This window comes from Cetorhinus maximus, chromosome 31 (genome assembly GCF_964194155.1).
Source record: "Cetorhinus maximus chromosome 31, sCetMax3.hap1.1, whole genome shotgun sequence".
Taxonomy (NCBI): domain Eukaryota; kingdom Metazoa; phylum Chordata; class Chondrichthyes; order Lamniformes; family Cetorhinidae; genus Cetorhinus; species Cetorhinus maximus.
Window position 1 is genome coordinate 15,652,533 of NC_135909.1, and position 21,861 is coordinate 15,674,393.

The window sequence follows — 21,861 nt, forward strand, 5'->3', positions numbered from 1 at the left end:
ATCCAGCAGTGGTACCCACGTAATGATCTACAGGTACAGCAGGATAAGGCGATGGTAGATTCTGTCAGATAGCCTGCTCAGTGAACTATCAAAGTCTTTTGGCAGAAAACATCATCACCAGAACTTTCAAACAACCCCGAGGATGTAACTTGGCTGGTGGTGAGAAAGGTCCTCCCCATCATGTCCTTCCTACAAGCCCAAAGTCTCTCCCCTTCTGCTCATCACACTCGGTGGCTGTAGTGGAGAAGAGACCATTGTTCTGCACCTTCTAGGATGTACCTTTTCCAAGAAGGTCTGGCTAGAGATGCAGTGGTGTTTGTCGAGGTTCATCCTGAGCAGCTCTGTGATGTAGGACTCAGTGCTCTATGGCCTGTTCCCAGGGACACACACCAAGATAAACATCAACTGCAGCTGGAGGATCATCGGCTCTTTGGTCTGCCCGAAACTTGCCTATCTTTTGAGTGATATAGACTGGCACATTCCAAGATCGAAGACTATGTGCTGAGGAACACATTAAAGCTTAGAACAGCCACCACAGAGGTTCAATGGGGAAAGGTCACTGCTGAATGCCTTTCACCCATAGTGCACTGAGGGCCTGAAGAATTTTATAGCACCTCTGGGGCTGTATGCCTGACATTGATTGTACTTTCTGAATATCAAGAGCAACAGAAATTGGATTGAAGCACCTCAGAGAGGAACTTGCTGCATGAAGGCAAGTTGAATTCTGTTGCAGTTTCTGTAATGTTTCAGTTTGAAAACAATTGCCCTTGGGCTGTATTCCTGACATGGAACATATATTATAAACATCAGGGGAACTACAACTGTGGACAGGCACCTAGGGATGGGGACAAGTTGAACTTTGTTGCACTTGCGGTGATTTTCAAGTTGAAATGGTTTTCAACGTACTCCTACAAATTTTATGAATAAAGTATATTTCTGGAGGCAAAAAAAGAAGAGAACAAGGAAACAGTTGCCAAGAAAGGGTGAAAGAAACCTCTGAGTAAAGGGCAGGAATATTCAGGAAAATTTGGGGAAGGAGAGTTACGCCATCTACATCTACAAAGTGATGAAGCAGGTTCACCCCGACACCGGCATCTCCTCCAAGACCATGAGCATCATGAACTTGTTCGTGAGCGATATTTTCGGGCGCATCGCGGGTGAGGCTTCCCGCCTGGCCCATTACAACAAGCGCAGCACCATCAGCTCCCGGGAGATCCAGACCGCCGTGCGCCTGCTGCTGCCCGGGGAACTGGCCAAGCACGCCGTGTCAGAAGGGACAAAGGCGGTGACCAAGTACACCAGCTCCAAGTAAAGCCCCGCAATGGACTGAAAAACATTCAAAACACAACGGCTCTTTTAAGAGCCACCCACAATCTCCCTGAAAAAGCTGCACCATCTTTTCCCATATTGAGTTAATGATAAATATCTTGCTGGAGGATTGTAGGTCAATTTTCCAATGTTTTCCAATCCGATCACATGTTTCTCCAAAATGCAGTTTCTCTCCCAGCGGAATGTCTGTTTCTCTATTCAGTGTTTGTGATGTAAACTAAACATTGGTCCCTGACCCTTTGTCCAATTTCTTGGCCTCACCTGTTAATGTTCCACCTCCTCCCTCTCAGTTAGAGTGGATTTAAAGGGAATGTGTCAGCCTTCTCCTTTTCCAATGTGTTTACTTATTGGGAAATGTTAATTCATTAACTTTAAACCGCTGGAGTGCAGAAACTTTAATGTCACTTTCTAACTTCTTACACCAGAAGCCTGGACTCTGGATTCATTCCCTCGGCTGCTCCTGTCACCAGGCATCAATCTCTAATCTGTGATGTGTTATCTTTACAATGATTGAATTGGACTGGGTCCCGTTACAGAATGTTGTGAATGGGTCTTCCTACCTGCCCATGACAGATTGTTCCTTCTATGTAAAACTATGAAACTGAATTGGGAGTGAATTTTAAAACCGAAGCAAAGTTTCACTAAAGTGGTCCCTGGGATGTGGTGATTGTCCTACGATGAGATGCTGATCAAATTGGGCTTTTTTATCTCTCTAGTGTTTGGAAGAATGAGAGGCGATCTCATTGAAACTTACAAGATTCTGAATGGGGCTTGATGCGGTAAAAACTGGGAGATTGTTTCTGCTGATTGGGGAATCTAAAACACGAGCACTGTCTCAGATAATGATCATTTAGGACTGAGATGAGGGGAAATTTCATCACTGTGAATCTTTGGAATTCTCTGCTCAGGGTTTCCAATGGTAGCTTCCTATGTAAACATGTCATGCTGCAGTTCACCAGCCTCACCAGTGGAGGTGTTGCTGTAATTCATCAAACCCCTGGAGTCAGACCACTCAGTACAGAGACTGGGATCTTCCTGTGTCCCATATGTGGGTTTCAGTGCCTGGGTGAGAGCACCTCACTGAGCGCAGGCTGGGAATAGAGACTGTGTGCCTATGTGTCTCTGCACCACACCTGGTGAAAGTAGCTCATTCAGCACATACAGGGCTGTGATTTCCCTGTGCGCTCTCTCAGGCTCAGTTTACTCTGAGTGGATATCCCTCATTCTTTGGTTTGAGTTACAGCTTCTCTCTTACAGTTAGTCTGGGTGTTCCTGACAGAGCAGAATGCCCCTATCCTGTCACACTCACGGCACATATTGAGGTGGATGTGCTGCCTCCCGAGATACAGGTGATCAAGAATTCACGTCTTCGCTACACTCGTTAACTTTACTGATCCCTAGTCCTTGAATCATCATTGGTTCCCCTCGAATATCAGGTACATTATCACCTTCACCTGCTATGAACACTGACCTGACAGTGGAAAGGCATTGGAGGAGAATGGTGAAGTCAACAGTGTCAAAGATTGAGAAGGATGAGGAGGGATTGATCAGCTGGGTCAGGCTGCACTTGCCTGCTCCCATTCTAATCTTTCCAGAGTATCACCTGCAATGGCTTCTCTTCCCACTCCTCCTCTTGTTACCTCTGGAATCCCCCAGGGATCTATCCTTGGCTCCTCCTATTTCTCATCAATATGCTGCCCCTTGGTGACATTATCTGAAAACACAGTGTTAGTTATCACATGTATGCTGATAACACCCAGCTCCACTTCACCATCAGCTCTCACAACCCCTCCACTGTCATTAAATGATCAGACTTCTTATCCAACATCCAGTACTGGATAAGCAGAAAATTCCCCCAACTAAATATTCAGAAGACCAAAGACCACACTACAAATTCCATTCCCGGTCACTGACTCTATCCGTCTCCCTGGTCACTGTCTGAGACTGAAACAAACTCTCATAAACTCGGCACCTCACTTCACCCTGAAATGAGCTTCTGACCACATACCAGTTCCTTCACCAAGATCACCTATTTCCCGCCTGTAACATTGCACATTTTATTTTAATGTGAGTGTTGCTGGCTAGGCCAGCATTTATTGTCCATCCCTAATTGCCCTTGAGGCTCACATGTAGGCCAGACCAGGTAAGGACGGCAGATTTCCTTCCCTAAAGGGAATTAGTGAACCAGATGTGTTTTTACAATAATTGAAAATGGTTTCATGGTCATCATTAGACTTTTTTAAAAATTGAATTCAATATCCACCATCTGCTGTGGTGGGATTCGAACCCAGCATCCCCAGGACATTACCCTGGGTCGCTGGATTACCAATTTGGTTAATTACCAATAATTACCAACACCACTATGCCACAACCTTCCCATGTCTCCATGCCTCAACTCACCTGTACCTGAAACCTTCATCCACTGCTCAAACCCTCATCCATGCTTTTGTTACCTCTAGATTTGACCATTCAAACACACTCCCGGCCAACCTCCCATTTTTCACCCTCCAGAGAGTGAAGCTCATCCAAAACTCTGCTTCCTAGATCTGAGTTCACTCCAAATGGCGGTCACCCATCACCCCTGTGCACGTTAACCTATACCGACTCCTGGTCTCAATTATAAAATTCTCACCCTTGTTTTCAAATCCCTTCATGACCTCACCTCTCCCTATCTCTGGAATCTCCTCCAGCCCGACAATGCTCTGAGAAACCTGAGCTCCACTAATTTCAGGACATCCCTGATTTTAATCACTCCATCATTGGTGGCTGTGCCTTCAGCTCCTGGGCCCAAAGATCTGGAATTCCCTCCCGAAACCCCTCTGCCTGTATCTTGCTTTCCTCCTTCCCCTACCTGGATCCCATTCCCTCCATTTGTTTCCCCCTTCCTCTCCCCCGGGTTCCTCCTCTCTCACCCTCTGGCTTTACGCAGTCCAGTTGCTGTTTTAATTGACATCAGTGAAATGTAGTTTCTGTATTTCCCACAGCAGTGACTACGCTTTAAAAGGAATTCATTGTCTCTAAAGCTCTTTGGGATGTTCTGAGTTTGTGAAGGAAAATACATACATGCAATATTTTGCATTTTTCATAGAAACATAGAAAGGAGTCACAGAAAACACTGAAGAGGCCACTCAGCCCATTTTGTATGTGATGGCCGCACCCTCTGAAACCCGTCTACAGCCCTGCACCACTGAACGAGCCCCAACCCCCCTCCCATCAACACTGCACCCTCGTCTCCTCCTCCTGATCTCCTTCCCCACCCACTGAAACTCTTCCCCACCAGGTAAAACCCTTTCCCCAGCCTCTGACCCACTGGGAAAGGATCATCTTTGTAATCTGAGGGCCGAGGATTCCAGTCCCTGTCTCGCTGCTGCTTCCAGCGAAACTTGGTCAATTCCCAGGAAGCCATGAAAAGTGAGCAATTCCCGCTGAATTCTCCTGCTCCCTCAATGGGAGTGAAGGAGATGCTCCTTCAATCTGCAACAATGTCCATCTTATTGAAATTTCAGCAGACAGGGTGATTTTTTTCCTGACTAACAAGGGAGTGAAATGTTATGGGGACAGGCGGAATGTGGAGTTGAGGCCGTGATCAGATCGATCATCATCTTATCAAATGGCAGAGCAGGCTCGAGGGCCTGATTGACCGACTCCTGCTCCGAATTCCTATCTTCATATGTTCGTACGTTCGAAAACATTCCTCTTCCCAACCCCTTCTCTGCCCCCTTAGCCACCAATCCTCCCTTTGAAACCCTTCCCCGTCCCATGAACCAATTCCCGACCCACTTTCCTCGTCCCCTTAAACCCCTTCCATAGCCTTCACTCCTTCTCCCACCTCTGATATTTGTGAGGTAGCTTGCTCTGTGGATGGTCAGAGTGCTGACACCCTAAGACCCCTATCTTCTCTCAGTCCCTTCTTTATTGGGTTATTCTGAACTTTCAGAGATTCTCTGCAGTGATCCCCACTTCCCATTCCTTGCAATTCCCACATCTTCTCCCAGCCTCATTCATCCCTAAACACCTTGTCCTGGGACACACTGATCCTAAAGAGAAACAAGACATGGATATGAAGCTGTGATCAAAGCAGTAAGTTTTATTTCAGAGCACAGCCCATTATTCAGACAGCAGTAACACAGGGTCAGGGCTCACTGGACTGAAACAATCAAACAGCCTGTTTCCCAGGAACGAAGATTTCATGCAGTAAGAACTTGGAGAGCTCGGGCTGCTTGGAATCCATCACCAGATCTTTCACTGTATTCGAACACAACATATTGACTGGTCAGGTTCTCTAAAGAGAAACTCCCCAGTTTCCTCACAGGCCTTTTGACGAGTTTCTCCTCCATTCACAAAGTAAGCCTGCCTGTACACTAAAATCCAAAATGAAGAATGAATTGAGTGATTGTTCTGTACACAGAGGGAGGGAGATCAATGTGAAAACATGAAGCTGACTCTATCAGTGTTACTGGAATGACTCTGGATCACACATCAACCTCACCTCTTTTATTTTCAATTAAAACCCACACATCCCTCCCTCCCCTCGACCTGTACAAGACTCACTCTCTGTCCTGAAGGGCAGTCCAAGGGATTTTTCTCAGATTGGACCCCACCAGATCCACAATCTCAGACCAGAGAGAGTGAAATGAAAGATCGGACATTTATATCAAACCTTTCCTGTCATGAGAAGAGTCCAAAGAGTTTCACAGACTGGCGATTGCTTTCGAAGTATTGACACTGTTTTATAGGAAACATTGCAGCCAATCAGCTTTCAGCAAATTCTCACAAAGAGTGAATGAGATTTGACGGGGTGAGGAGTTTCTGGTCATGTTGGTTGAGAGAGTAGTGATGTTCCAAGACACAGGGAGAACTGCCAGCTCTTCAAATAATGTACCAGATATAACCTTTGGCATTAACAAGTAGACAGGGTCTCAGTTTAACTTTTCATCCAAAACATGACACCTCCAACAGTGCAGCACTCCCCCAGTGCTGGTCTGGATCTACTGGAGTGGGACATCAACCCACAATTTGTTCACTCAACTCCCAACTGAGGCAGAGTGACAATGGATAAATTAACCACTTCTCTTATCGACACAATCTGTGTTCTCACACCCCAATCTGTGTGAAAGCTGCAGTATTAATCAATTTAAATAAACCTGTCTTAAACCCTCTTACTCTCACTCCTTGCCCTCATTATGAAAAGCTGACTCATGCCTGGGGATTGATCCCACAGACACCTCCAGTATCGCTCCGAATTCCTCATTCTTCACCTGTTAGACTGGACAGTGTGTGTGGAGGAAAGGGACTGAGGGAACTGCCGACTCTGTCCTCACACACAATCTGCACTCTCACACTGCAGCAGGTAGCAGCGATGGGGAGCAGCAACTGGGAGTTACTCCTCTGTGGTTCCTGGGTACTGAGGCCAATTACAGAGTCTCCCAACCGAGTAACTCATCCGGCTGTGATCCACCAACTCGGCACTGCCCTTTTCTTGCCGGTCTGTTTGGATCAGCCCTCAACACCCACCATCCCCTCCAGCCGCTCAGATAGTGACTAATCATTCAGGGAATTTACCTGTGCAACTGGTTTACATTAAATTCTTCAGTCTTTCATAAATAACAATTCAACCAATTATATTGTGATGTTCAAACAATTAAACTGTGAAATTCAAAGAGAATAATGTAGTTTGAAAAGAATCCTCTCTGAACACTGGCTGTGAAGGGATTGGGGAAATGTGCCGGTGTTTACTATCAGGATGGAGAAACCCATTCCCTGCAGTCGGACTTGGCTGAGTCAGGAGCAGAAATTGAATCAGCAGGAAGAGAGTTTTCATTATCTTCCATGGAGTTCCTCACAGTCAGTATCAGGATGCTGGAGTAGAAATGTTCTGTATCTAATCTCGGAGAGTTTGCTGTTTGTATAATCACACACACACACACACACACACACACTCACAGAGTGAGTCACTCACTGAATTTATGGGGAAAAGGTGTTGCCCTTCTTCCTCTATATTCATTTTCATGAGTGTAGCTTCAGGCAAGAGCTCACTGTGAGGTTAGCTTGCTGAATACCTGAAAGGGATGGAAAAGCAGTTTTGCATGGCTACTGTTCCAGCGAGCCTGCCCCTCTTAAAGGGGAACTGCACTAATTGTAAGGAAGCTGCTGCCAATTTGCAAAAATTGCCTGTAAAACAAAGCACTCGAAATGGAACAACACGGAAGAGAAAGGGATCCCTGGTTCTTGGATGCAGCTCTAAAGGCAACAGTCCAGGGTTTGGATGGAAGAGAGAGCCCACTTCTCTGCAGTGTATGGGGAAGTGTGGGGTGGGGGTGTTCTGTGCCAGAGGCCCTAAAGCAACACCATCAGACGGCAATTATGGTGGTCAGTTCCCAGAGTCTAGCCCCAATGAGCTGACAGCAGGGTCACCTGAAGCTCAATTCCCTCACTTTGGTCAGGAATGCTGATGTCATAGAGCACAGAAGAGTCCAAGCCAGCTCTGTGTAGGGCAATCCAGCCAGTCCCATTGACCTGCTCGATGACCATATCCCTGCATGTTTAATTCCCCCAAGTGTTCAAACAAGTTCCTTTTGAAACCATTGTTTATCTCTGCTTTTACTAACCTCGAAGGCAGTGACTTCCAGGTCATCACCACTTGCTGAGTCAAAAATAAAATGTGCTTCATTTCTCCCTCCCCCAAACTCTGCAACCCACCCCCCCTCCCCACCCCCGTCCTCAATGTCTCTTGACATAATCTGTAAATCTGTGTACCTGAGTTCTTGCATGATTTGCTGATGGGAACAGGTTTTCTTGTCTACCTTATCTGACACTGTCATAATCTTGTCCACTTCTATCAAACCTACTCTCGATCTCCCTTTCAGCAAGGAGAACAACCCCAGCTCCAACCTCCAGCTTTTCCAACCTAACCTTCCAGCTGAAATCCCTTATCCCTCGAACCATTCCGGGAAATCTCCTCTGAACCCTCTCGGGGACCCTCACTTCATTCCTAAAGCATGGTGACCAAAACTGGAAGCAATAGTCTAATTGTGGCCTAACCAGGGCTTTATAAATGTTCATCATAACTTCCCTGTTTTTGTACTCAATACCTCTATTTATGAAGCCCAAAATTCCAAATGTTTTGCTAATTATTCTCAAAATCTCCTGCCACCTTCAAAGACCCATGTACATAAACCCCCACATCCCTATGACCTTGCATACTATTTTGCACTGATTTCCTCCTCCATTCCTTCTTCCAAACTGCATCACCTCAAACTTCTCTGTATTAAATTCCATCTCCCACTTGCCTGCCCATTCTACTAGTCTATCTCTGTCCTGTTGTAGTCAATTGGTATCATCCTGACTGTTTGCCACATCTTCATGTGACATTCCCTACACACCACAGCAGCCACCTCTCACACTGCTTCATACACCACATTCCCATCACTCACCCATTTGCAATCCCGGGCATTCAGGACTTGGGTCTAACATTCAGATGCTCCGCCTCAAATACTCAGAAATGCTGCCAACCTCGCACACAGCTCTCACAGACTTCACACAACTCCACCTCCTCCAACTGTGATACCCACATCACTCAAACACAAATCACTCAAACACTCAGCACACTCACTGACATTCTCTATTTGGTCTTTCACAGGACAATGTGATCCATAATCACAGGGAGCGGAGCAGAATCAGAGGAGGACATGCACGCCTGCATCACCTGAGCCCTCTGGAGGAGGCAGTGATCTGTATCATGGAAACAGCTGTTACAGATGCCGCTGAATTGAATTACAGACAGCTGGTCTGGGTGCTCTGATGTATCCGAAGGGAAACTAGGTTTGAAATGCTAAGTACATAAATATGTCTGAAGTTTTAGAATGTGAGGTGTGAAGAACATTTGCATTTTTAGAGAAACCAAAGTCGTGAATTTCAAAGAGATTGTAAGATGCTACACTGAGCCAACAGAGGTTAAGCCAAACAGTGTGTTCATATTTCCCAAAGACTACTGATAATGGGAGTACTATGGAAGATTTATATTATGGAAAAAGTTGCAAAGACATATTGGAAAAATGGAATTTACGTTAAAATGCGAGAAACCTGTATAAAAGAGATGAGGTTATATGTAAGAAGAAGGCTTCTAAGGTCTAACAAGTGTGAAAAGCCTCCAGCCTCTATGCACCAAGGTGCTGTCTCCAGGAACTGAAGCTAAGAGAATCCATTTTAAATATTGCTGTCCAGGATATTGTCTGCTTTGCCTGGGTCTGTTGAAATCTATGTTGTTTTACTGTTGCCTTACCGGAGGTGTAACTGTGAGCTAGATTAATTAGGGATTTGAGGAGTTATTATAGTCGTAATTTTTAGTCCTATGTATGTGCTTAAAATTGTTTATTTTATTAATAAATGTTTAAGTTAGGTTGGTAAAAACCCTCTAAGACTCAGTTGTCTTATTACTACTGAATTCAAGGCCCGCATCTCGAAATAAAAATACAAATTGCAAGAACAGCTGTGGCAGGGTTTCAAGTTTCTGAGATTTGAGCAGCTCAGCATTTACCATCACTGTGCCATAATACATGTAAAAATGCAGCAGCCACAGCAACTAGTACTCCATGGGAGCTCAGTTGGCTGGAAAGCTGGTGTGAAACAGATTGTTGTCAACAACACAGGATTCAATCCCCGCTCCAGCTGGGGTGGATTCAGGACCTGCCTCTTTACCTTTCCCATAATGGAGATTATGATGTTGTGGGTCAGTCTGCCTGTGGGCAGAGAGCTCAAGAAGAAGCATTGGCTGCACTGTATCTTTTTCATGCAATTTATTTCTCCTGAAGTCCACTGATCTCCATTTGAAATAATTCCCACTGCTGTTCTATCTCTTTGTCCAGTAATATTCTTTCCAGTTTATCTTTCCAAGTTGTATTCCCATCTGCTAATATTAAGCTTTTTCTATATATTACATTTCTGCCTTTCCTTACTAGAATCTTCTTCAATTATTGTATAAATTTTATTTGGCTGTGAGTATTATTGCCTCGATTTTCACTGAAACTTTAATGTTCTTATCTGTTCTGCTTCATGTTAAACTCCTAGATGCAGCAGTGATTCATCTCTTGTTGAGCTTCCGAGGTTCTGGGGAAGAAATGCAGCCTGAACGCAGGGTAACTACCCAATTCCAGTTTTCAACTTTCCCGACATCTTCCTGACAAAACACTTGCTTTGAAATCTCCCATGATTTTTATGCTCTGAATTTTACTCATTCCATAGCTTTGTTTAAATATTTCCCTCCAATGCCTTTCCAATATTATCTATCCTGTAGAATGGTATTTTTTGTGTTATTGAACCTGGATGGTCTTCACTCTTCCTTGTGCTTCACCCTGTGTACTGTATGGAGATAAGCTCCACAGATCAGGATCAACTCCCTGCCAGCTATTCAAATGTTTCAGATGAGTTTGTAAACTGAATGAACTAATTCAGTTATAGAGATAGCCAGACAAAAATAAAGGGAAAAAAAAAACAAGGTTAATCAGACATACCAAGCAGAACACATCACAGGCATGTGGACATGAAGAAAACATCAGAAATCAGAGCAGGAGTAGGCTACTCCAGAGTTGGTGCTGCCACTCAGTATGATAATGGCCAACATTTTACCTTATCTCCACCTACCTGACCTACCCCCATATCCCTTTATCACCTTGGTATCCAAACATCTGTCAAATTATCTCTTGAATATACTCAATTCCTGGGATATGAAATGTCAAAGATTCACAACCTTTTCAGTGAAGAAATTTATCTTAATCTTAGTCCATAATGGCTGACCAACAATATAAGACTGTGTCCTGCGGTTTTACATTCCCCAGGCAGCACATGTACATCAGCTGGTGGCTATATCGCCTAGTGATGATGTCATGAATTCAACCTAGGAGATGGGGAGGCAGAAGGTGCAGCAAACATTGGAATCAAAAGCAAATGTTCCTCTGGATTTTAGCAAAATGTTGCAGTTCTTGAAGCCACTGACGGAGCCTGGAACATCCAGGCCAACTCATTAAAAACAGGGAATGGAGAAGCTGAGCTCATCACATATAATGTGCTTGGAGCACAGGGTGGGTTCATGTGGAAACTGACCAGATGCATGAGCAATTTTGACAATTTATAAGGTAGATATGGGAAGAGAGAGAGAGTGACAGAGAGAGGGGGTGGGGGAAGGAACAGAGTGAAATAAAACATGACAGAGCGAAGACAGAGGATTACAGAGTGTGAAGGAGAAAATAAATGTAACTGAGAGAGAGGAAGATAGATTCTTAGCAAGAGAAGATAGAATGAGACACAGTGAATGAGGTATGGAAAGACAGGAGGGAGAAAGGAGATAGTGGCAGAGAAGGCATAAGATGGAGAACGTGGAAGAGAGGAGAAAATGATAATCGAAGCAGAGAGAAGGGGGAGAGACCGAGGAAGTGAGATGGCTATAGAGAAAGGGGAGAGCGAGAGGTGCAGAAATAGTGATAGAATAAATTGGGACTGAAACAATCAGAAAGGGAGATACAGCAGCAGTAGAGATGAGGGGCCTCGCTCTAATGTTTGGGGAATACAGTCTTCAGGATTCACCCACCTGAAGAATTAGTTTCTCTCTATCCTATTTAATCCTATAATCAGCTCAAACATTTCCAAATATCATCTCTTAATCTGTTCTAGTTAAAGTGAGTACAAGACTAATCTACACAATCAATTCTCATTGTTTAATCCTTTGAGCTTCAGTATTAGTCTGGAGAAAGTGTGTCCTGCACCCCATCCTAAGCACCTTGAGGTGTGGGGTCCAGATCTGAATGCATCACTCCCGGGGGATCTTCCTTCTGTGTTTTAGCATACATGGATGTAATTCATCCAGTTCCAACGATTTACCATTTCCATGTTTCACTGCTCTCCCCTCCTTTCTTTGTTAGATGTCTTGAAATCTACTTGGAATGACATTAATCCACGTGGTCAGTTTACCTGGTTAAAAACTGAGGCCAAGTAGCAATCCAATATTTCTCCCTAAACTCTGTCATTACCTGAGCTTTTTTCTTGTGCATCCTTCTGAGACTCTTTCCATATTCTCATTTGCCCTTCGTTGTTTCTGTGTCCATCGGATATTTTCCTATTTGCTTTTATATTCCTTCATAACTTAATCCTGGAACATCTCTTTGACCAGCTGTCTAGCCTCTTGATTTGTCCATTTATCATCCTCTCCTTTATTCTCAACGTCCTTCAGCACAGGCCTTTTACTTTAATTTCAGTTTTGCCCTGATCCCTTTATTTATCCAGGGAATTTCACTGGGTTCCTGTTCTAGCAGAATGTATTTCTCCTGTTGTTGTTTGATCACTGCTGTTCTATCTCTTTGTTCATCAATATTCTGTTCAGGTTTATCTTCATAAGTTATATTCCCAACCCTCCGGAACTATTTTATTGTAATTTACTATTTTTGGCTTTTCTTCTTTACATTTTTCTCAATCGTTTACTCAAACCTGGTTGTTCTGTTCGATGATTGATTTGAACTGAGCTGAATTCTCATATCTGCTCTGGTTTATTCCTCAATGACCAGACCCATCACCACTGCCTTGCTGGACTTCCTATCTACTGGGTAAGTCCTGAACACACTGTAAATATTCCATTCCCTTTTCCCCTTTCCTCCCAGATTATTTTCTGTAGTTTCAATCTCACATGATTAATCACCTATAAATTTTATTCATTTCATAACTTTGTTTAGCTATTTTCCTCTAATGCCCTTCCATTAATTTGCTAAATGGCCTTTTTCATGTTCTTTAACAAGGCTGTGATTAGGCCTCCCCTGAGTGGTTTGTGAGCTATATGGAAATACACCCAGCACATCAGCAGCAATGGCTTGCCAATTATTCAAATATTTAAGGTCAATTTGCAAGTTGACCAAACAGCTTCAGTTACAGAGACGGTTGTCAAAGAAAAGGAAAACAAGTTTTCGAAATGCCCAGAACAAAGCACATTGCAGAGAGATGAGCATAAAAACATTGGAAATCGGAGCAGCGGTCAGCCACTCAGCCCTTCCCTGCTGTTCCCCCATTGAATACAGTACAGTGGATCCATTACCTTAACTCAATGAAGTGCACCTCCCCACTCTATCTCCAGGTCTCTTATTATCGAAACATCTTATTGATTTCAGTTTGAACACAGACAGTAGCTGAGCACCCCTAGCTCTCTGGGGTAGACAATTCCAAAGATCCAAAATACTTGGAGTGAAAAAAATGTCCAAAGTGTCTGAAACTTATTGTGTGAGTGTGTGTCCTAGTTTTGGACTCACCAGCCAGCTTTAGCGGGCAGATATATCACACGAAGTTGGATAGGAAATGTGTCGATAAAACGTTCGAGCAGAAGGACAGGATGGGGCTAATGGCTCAAACAAACATTCTTTATACAAACGCACAGAGTCTGAGGAACAAACTGAATGAATTGCAGACACAGATACAACTTGAAGGATATGATGTGGTTGCCTCTATAGAGACCAGGTTCCATGACCATCAGGACTGGGAACTAAATATGCCAGATAATTAGGTCTACAGGGAGATAGGGAAAATGGTAGAGGGAAAAGAGTAACCTTAACTGTTACGGATGAAATTAGTTCCACCATAAGAGAGGATATGTGCTGAGATCAGCAAGGAGTGGAAGCTTTATGGATTGAATTAAGAAATGGAACATTTTTAACACTTCAGTTGAAGTTGTGTATATGTCTCCTGGTAGTAGCCTGGAAGTGGCAGTTTGTATACATGCTGAGATTAGACAAGCATGTAGCAAAGGAAGAATGGTTTCATTGGGGGATTTTAACTTCCATGTATATTGGGATAAGAATAACAACACTTGTCAGAAATGTAGGGAGTTCCTGTAGTGTGTCTGGGATAGATTCCTGTCAGAGAAACAGCAAGAGTGGGTGATTATATTAGATCTAACAATGATGAATGGACCAGACTTAGGCAACAGCCTAAAGGGCTTCTTCGATACCCACATTCATAGGATGTGGGTATCGCCGGCTAGACCATCATTTGTTGTCCCTATCTAATTGCCCTTGAGAAGGTGATGGTGTGCTACCTTCATGAACTGCTGCAGCCTATATGGTGTAGGTACACGCACAGTGCTCCTAGGAAGGGAGTATATGGATTTTGACCCAGCGACGGTGAAGGAACAGTGATATAATTCCAAGTGAAGATGGTGTGTGGTTTGGAGGGGAACTTGCAGGTTGTGGTGTTACCATGAACTTGCTGCTCCTGTCCTTCTCGGTGGTAGAGTTGGTGGGTTTTTAAGTTGCTGGTGAAAGAGCCTTTTGGGTGTTTCTGCGGAGAATCTTGTAGATGGTACACTGCTGCCACTGGGGATGGTGGCGGAGAAAGTGAATGTTGAAAGCGGTGGATGGAGTGCCAATCAAGTGGGCTTTGTTTTGGATTATGTCGAGCTTTTTGAATGTTGATGCAGCTGCACTCATCCAGGAAAGTGGAGAGTATTTCATCACACAGCTGACTTGTGCCTTGTCGATGGTGGACAGGCTTTGGGGAGTCAGGAGGTGAGTTACCCGCCACAGAATTCCAAGTCTTTGACTTGCACTTGTCACCATATTATTTATGTGGCTCGTCCAATTCAGTTTCTAGTCAATGATAACCCCCCCAGGATGTTGATAGTCAGCAATTCAGCAAGCGTAATGTCATTGACTGTCATGGGGAGATGGTTAGATTCTCTCTTGTTGGAGATGGCCATTGTCTGGCACTTGTGTGGTGTGAATGTCACTTGCCACTTGTCAGCCCAAGCCTGAATCTTGCCCAAGCCTTGCTGCGTGTGGACATGGACTGTTTAGGTGTCTGAGGAGTCAGGAATGGTGCTGAACATTGTGAAATCAGCAGCGAATATCCCACTTCTGACCTTATCATAGAGGGAAGGTCATTTGTCGTTGATGAAGCAGCTGAAGATGGTTGGGCCTAGAACACTATCCTGTGGAACTGCAGCAACAATGTCCTGGGGATGAGATGTTCTCCGACAACCACAACCATCTTCTTTTATGCTGGGTATGGGATCAAACAGTGGACAGTTTTTTTACCTTGATTCCCATTGGCATCAGTTGTGATAGGGCTCCTTGATGTCACATTCGATCAACTGTAGCCTTGGTGTCAAGTGCAGTCACTGTCACCTCACCCCTGGCGTTCAGCTCTTTGTCCATGTTTGGACCAATGTTGTAATGAGGTCAGGAGCTGAGACACCCTAGCAGAACCCAAACTGAACAGATTAATGCCGTGCAAGTGCCACTTGATAGCACTGCCCATGACCCCTTCCATCACTTTACTGATGATCGAGAATAGACTGAGGGGGTGATAATTGGCCGGATTGGATTTTTCCTGCTTTTTCTGGACCAGGACATAACCTGGGCAATTTTCTACACAGCTGGGTAGATGCCAGTGATGTAGTTGGAAGTGTCTTGTGTTTAGCATGTTCTTTGTAGGTGCCCAAGTCCCAGATGATATTTTCCAAGGAGACCTTGACAACCCTGTGAGTTTTCTCATATATGAGGCTGGAGATGTGTTCAACACCTTCACATTGAGTGAGGTGATGAATGGTGGGTTTAGTGATTCCCTGGATATTATCTCGGAGGACTTTCCAGTGCCTTTTAGCACCACCTTTGCCAAGACCTTTACCGCTTTTGCCTCGACCGGACATCACACTGGGAGACAAAGCCTTGTTATTACTGGAACAGTTTGGCTAAGGGTGCAGCCAATTCTGGAGCACAAGCCTTCAGTGCTATTGCCGGTGTGTTGTCAGGGCCAATAGACTTTGCAGTATCTAGTGCCTTCAGCTGTTTATTGATATCACCTGGAGTGAATCAGATTGGCTGAAGATTGGCTTCTGCGATGCTGAGGATCATAGGAGGAGGCTGAGATAAATCATCCACCAGGAACTTCTGGCTGTTGCAAATGCTTCAGCTTTATTTTCGCACTCGTGCTGGGTTCCCCCATCATTGGCGATGGGGATATTTGTGGAACCGGCTCCTCCTGAGAGTTTTTTATTTGCCAGCCAGCATTCATGCATCGACGTGTCAGGACTGCAGAGCTTACAGCTGATCCATTGGTTGTGGGATCGCTTAGCTCTCTCACTTGCTGCTAATGCTGCTGGGCATGCAAGTAGTCCTGTATTACAGCTTCACCAGATTAACACGTCATTTTTAGGTATGCCTGACGCTGCTCTGGGCATGGCCCCCCTGCACTCTTCATTGTTCCAGCATTGATCCCCTAACTTGATGATAATGGTATGGTGGAGGCTGTGCCAAGCCATGAGGTGATGGTTTGTGGTTGAGTACAATACTGCTGCTACTGATCGCCCACTACCCCTCAGCCCAGTTTTGAGGTGCTATATCTGTTCAAAATCTAGCCCATTTAGCACAGTTGCATTCTTCCTCCAAATGGTGTTCAACATGGAGGAGTACTGAGTCATCAGCTGAGGGGATGGGGTTGTTGTGGAGTGGTGGTGAGGGTGCCAGGTGCCACAAGTGGTAACCATCAGGTGGTTTGCTTGCCCATGTTTTGCCTGATGCCAAGAGACTTCATGGGCTCCCGAGTCAAAGTTAAGGACTCCCAGGGCAACTCCCTACCACCTGTATAGCACAGAGGCACCACCACTGGTGACAGGACATACCCAGGGATGGTGATGACGGTGTCTGGGACATTGTCTGTAATGTATAATTCCATGAGCATGACAATATCAGGCTGTGCCTTGACTAGTCTGTGGGACATCTCTCCCAACTTTGGCACAAGCCCCCAGACGTTAGTAAGGAGGCCTTTGGAGGGTTTAGGCTGGGTATAATTTCCGGTACTTAGGTTCGATGCCGGGTGGTCCATCCAGTTTCATTCCTTTTTCTGCTTTTTAACAGTTTGATCAACTGAGTGGCTTGCTGGGAGTCAACAACATCGCTGTTGGTCTGCAGTCAGGTGTAGGCCAGGCCAGGCCCGGCAAATTTCCTTCCCTAATGGGTATGAGTGAACCAGATGGGTTTTTACAACAATCGATTCATGGTCACTCTACTTATTAAAAATCCCGATTTAATTAAATGAATTTAAATTCCACCAGCTGCCATGGGGGATATGAACCCATGCCCCCAGGGAATTAGACTGGGTCTCTGGATTACTAGCCCAGTGACATTACCACTATTCCACCACCTCACCATGAGAGTGCATGAGCACTTAGCCAGTGGTGATAATATGATTGAGTTCAACTCAATGCTTGAAAGGAAGAAGCATGAAACAGCTAGAAAGTTTCTCATTTTCAGTGAGGCTGAATTCAATGGGAATGAGACAGAGATTGTCCACAGTAAACTGGGCAAATTTGTTCATGAGGAAAAAGACAAATGGTGAGGAGGAACTGTTCTCAAATAGTTTAACATGGTGCAGAGCCAGCTTCTACCATTAACCTTTGAGAGATCTATTTGCCTAATGGACAAGGAAGGAGGCAAGAAACAACATGAAACTCTGCATACCTAACTACAAAGAAAGGAGAGATCCTGGTGAATTGGAAAGATACAAAGAGCAGGAAATGGGAACAAAGCAGATAACAAACTCCTAAAACGCAGTACAATAAAAATGTAATAGATTTCAAAATCAACACAAACTTTTACAATTATATTAGGAGAAGGAGAATGATCAGAGCATGTGGGCCAATTGAAAACTGTTAGCGGTGCTGTTGTCAATGAAAATAAGGAAGTTTCAGACATTGTTTCAGTATTTGCAATAGAGGAAGAGGTCAGCATTTCAGGTATTCCAAGGAATCTATTACTGAATCAGGAAGAAGGACTCAACAAAGTTCACATAAGCAAGATAATAGTAAAGAAGAAACTAATGGCACTAACGAGTGACAAAACTCCAAGAGGAGATTGTTTCATTGCAGGGAATTAAAGGAAGGAGTTGAGAACAGAAGTGTTCAAACTTCTCTCCACTTGGGGACCATTCCCTCAGATTGGAAAATATTGCCTGTCATTCCATCATTTAAGAAAGGTGTCAGAGGGAAACCAGGGAATTGTCGGCCAGTTCGACTAAGCCCTGTTGTCAGGAAATTCCGAGAAGTCACTATGAAGAATAGGGAGTCTGAACGCCTCGAAGTTTTTCAGCTGTTCAGAGAAAGCCAACATGGATTTGTAAAGGGGAGGTCATTCCTGATGAATAGGATTGATTTTTGGGAGAGGTTACTAAAGTAGTTGACAGTGGAATGTCTATGGATTTTATTAATAATGTCACGGATGCTTTAAAGGTGTTTCCCTGAAGTTGCCCATGAACAATATATTTGTATGTTGTGTATATTTCCTTACCCATGGAGTGAGAAATTCAACTGTAAATAAGCCAGCGAAAAAGCCTTTTTCCTTAAAAAAATAAATGATTAGTTTATTTTACTCTATTGCTCTGGAATTTACTGAAGAATAGATAAAGTTGCTAACACATACACATGTGGATGAGATACAAATGAAGATAGAACAGTACTTATAAAATTGGATCATTTTAGTCCATACTCAGTGCAGGCCTGATATATTTTGAAGTCGAGATGTTGTGCTGTCTGAAATGAAGGTTTTTAAGTTATAGAATTGTCTTGGCAGCTGCAATGGCTTCCACAGTGGAATTGCCGGAGGTTACGTAAACATGTGAGCTTAGTAGCTGGAATCAGGTTTCCAGGGAGCAGAGAAGGTTCTTCTGTTCTGAAGGCACGGCACTTTTAAATGCCTGGTTATTTTACAGCAGACCTGTCCTGTTTTTAGATGCCTTTCTCTGTCTCTCCCTGGAGTTAAGCTGGAGGCAGAGCCATTGAACATTTTAAGGCAAAGTTAGATAGATTCTTGATTGAAAAAGGAGTTAAAGGGTATAGGAGGCAGGGAGGAAAGTGGGAGTTGAGGCCAGAAGAACATCTGCCATGATCTTATTGAATGGGGGAAGCAGGCTGGAGGGGCCGAATGGCCGATTCCTGCTCCTAATTTATAAGCTGCTATGTTTGTAATGCCTCCAGTCATTTCCAATCTGGGTCCGTGAAGCTGATGGCAATTAAGAACAACATTAATCAGAGTGGAAGGAAATCAGACTCAACCTGGTGTGAGTCAGGTGCTGACTTCAAGCTCCTCTGATCTCTTTTTGTGATATCACCATCACCTTATTCCAAGTGTTCGGAAAACGCTGAATCGTTTGCAACAGAAATACTGATTGATCCAGACATCTAAGGATTGCCACAAAATAAATCCCAAATCAATATTAAACATGAAATGATTGAAATAAATTGCTACAGATTTATAATGGCAGTAGCTTGAATTAAATTGAATTAAATTAAATTGAAACCAGGTTTATAGGTGTGATGCTTTATTCACACATCGAAGGTGAGAGAGATGCAGTAGGACACACACTATGTCCAGTAGCTGAAAGTGATTAACAGACTGGATTTTGTGCTTAGTGCTCCCGGGAATGTTACTGATACCTTTCCTGAATACCAAGGCTAGGACAGGCACTCTGGAAGGTACGGGGAGCTGAGACTTGTCCCTGAGAGTAATTGAAAGGATGATAACTGAAATAATCAAGTTGTAAAGGGGAAAAGACCCAAATATAGAACAGTCATTAACGGGACATCAATTAGTCTCCATGAACTTGGAGAAATTAAGGACCCAACATAATGTATTTAAAACTAGATTAATTATTGAATCAATCTCAAAATATCTGACTGTCAGAATGAACATGGTTCAGTTATGGATGTGATTAACAGCAGCATTGACAGCAGAATCCAACCCCTGCAGTCACATGTGAACTCGCTGATGTTGCAGCAGATTGGATGACCGAGTGAATCCCTTCCCACACACAGAGCAGGGGAACGGCCTCTGCCCAGAGTGAGTGCGTTGGTGCTTCCGCAGATCATTGCTGCTTTTAAAGCTCTTCTCACAGTCCGGACATTGAAAAGGTCTCTGCTCAGTGTGAACTAGTTGATGTTCAGTGAGGTTCGATGGCCGAGTGAATCCTTTCCCACACACAGAGCAGATGAATGGCCTCTCCCCAGTGTGAATTCGCTGGTGTGTCAATAGGTTGGATGAACAATTAAATGTCTTCTCACACACAGAGCAGGTGAACGGCCTCTCACCTGAGTGAGTGCGTTGGTGCTTCCGCAGATTATTGCTGCTTTTAAAGCTCTTCTAACAGTCAGGGAATTGAAAAGGCCTCTGCTCAGTGTGAACTACTTGGTGTTGCTGCAGATGGAATAACCGAGGAAATGCTTTCCCACACACGGAGCAGGGGAATGGCCTCTCCCCACTGTGAGTGTGTTGGTGTTCCAGCAGCTGCTTTGTGCTTTTAAAGCTCTTCTCACACACAGGGCACTGAAACGGTCTCTGGTCAGTGTGAACAAGTTGATGTTCAGTGAGTTGGGATGACTGAGTGAATCCCTTCCCACACCTGGAGCAGATGAACGGCCTCTCCCCAGTGTGAACTCGCTGGTGTGTCAATAGGTTGGATGTAGTTTTGAAACCTTTCTGACACACTGAGCAGGTGAACGGCCTCTCCCCAGTGTGAACTCGCTGGTGTGCGGACAGAGTGGATGTCGTTGTGAATCCTTTCTGACACAGGAAACAGGTGTAAGGCCGTTCCAGAGTGTGACTTCGCTGGTGTTTCAGCAGGGCAGATGAGTGAGTGAATCCCTTCCCACACTCGGAGCAGATGAACGGTCTCTCCCCAGTGTGAATGCGTCGATGAGTTTCCAGTAGGGATGGAGATCTGAATCCCTTCCCACAGTCCCCACATTTCCACGGTTTCTCTGCAGTGCAGAAGCCCTTGTGTCTCTCCAGGTCGGACATTCAAATGAAGCCTTGTCCATGCACACGTGTGTATGGTTTCTCCCCACTGTGAATTGTGAGATCCTTTTTCAAGCTGTGTAACTGGTTAAAGCTCCTTCCACAGTCAGTGCACTGGAACACTCTCACTCGGGGGGGGGGTGTGTGTCTCAGTGCTTTTCCAGTCTCACTGATGTATGAAATCTTTTCCCACAGAGAGAACAGACAAATATTTCTCATTCCACATTCAAAGACCTATCATATTCAGGTTCCGAGGAATGAGTGTTCTGTCTGCAGATGCTCCCTTTCTACCCTGTAAAAGGAGTTTAAAAATCATTAAGTACAGGATAGAAATTCAGAACAATTTAATTTCTCTGCAACATTCTTTCCTCTCTTGTTCCCCCAAAGCTGTAAAACCATGTCCCACACACACTTCCTCCTCCCAGCGCAGAAATCCAAACCCATCGCACCAACTCCAGCTATTTTCCTTTTCATCGACTTTTCTCTCCTCCCCTGAAGGTGCTGACTCTGGCTGGGTTCAGTTCTACACTCACTGGTTCCACTATCCTCTCCTGAAGGTATTGACTCCATAGAACAATAGAACCATAGGAAAGTTACACCACAGAAAGAAGCCACTCAGCCTTTAGTGCCTGGGCTGGGCGAAAAGAAAAAAAAGAAAAACTCGCTGCCCATTCTAATCCCACCTTCCAGCACCCGGCCTGTATCCTTGCAGGTTACA

General features: G+C 44.4%; 2 protein-coding genes across 3 annotated transcripts in view; one reads left to right on the forward strand and one right to left on the reverse strand.

Annotated features, from left to right (window-relative positions):
- Positions 1-21,861, forward strand: part of LOC144670298 (uncharacterized) — a 940,207-nt gene that overhangs the window by 624,668 nt on the left and 293,678 nt on the right. The gene's annotated exons all lie outside the window — the stretch shown is intronic.
- Positions 18,687-21,216, reverse strand: LOC144670494 (uncharacterized). Its single transcript, XM_078532991.1, has one exon. The coding sequence runs from the start codon at positions 21,144-21,146 to the stop codon at positions 20,490-20,492; it is 657 nt and encodes a 218-aa protein (XP_078389117.1). The 5' UTR covers positions 21,147-21,216; the 3' UTR covers positions 18,687-20,489.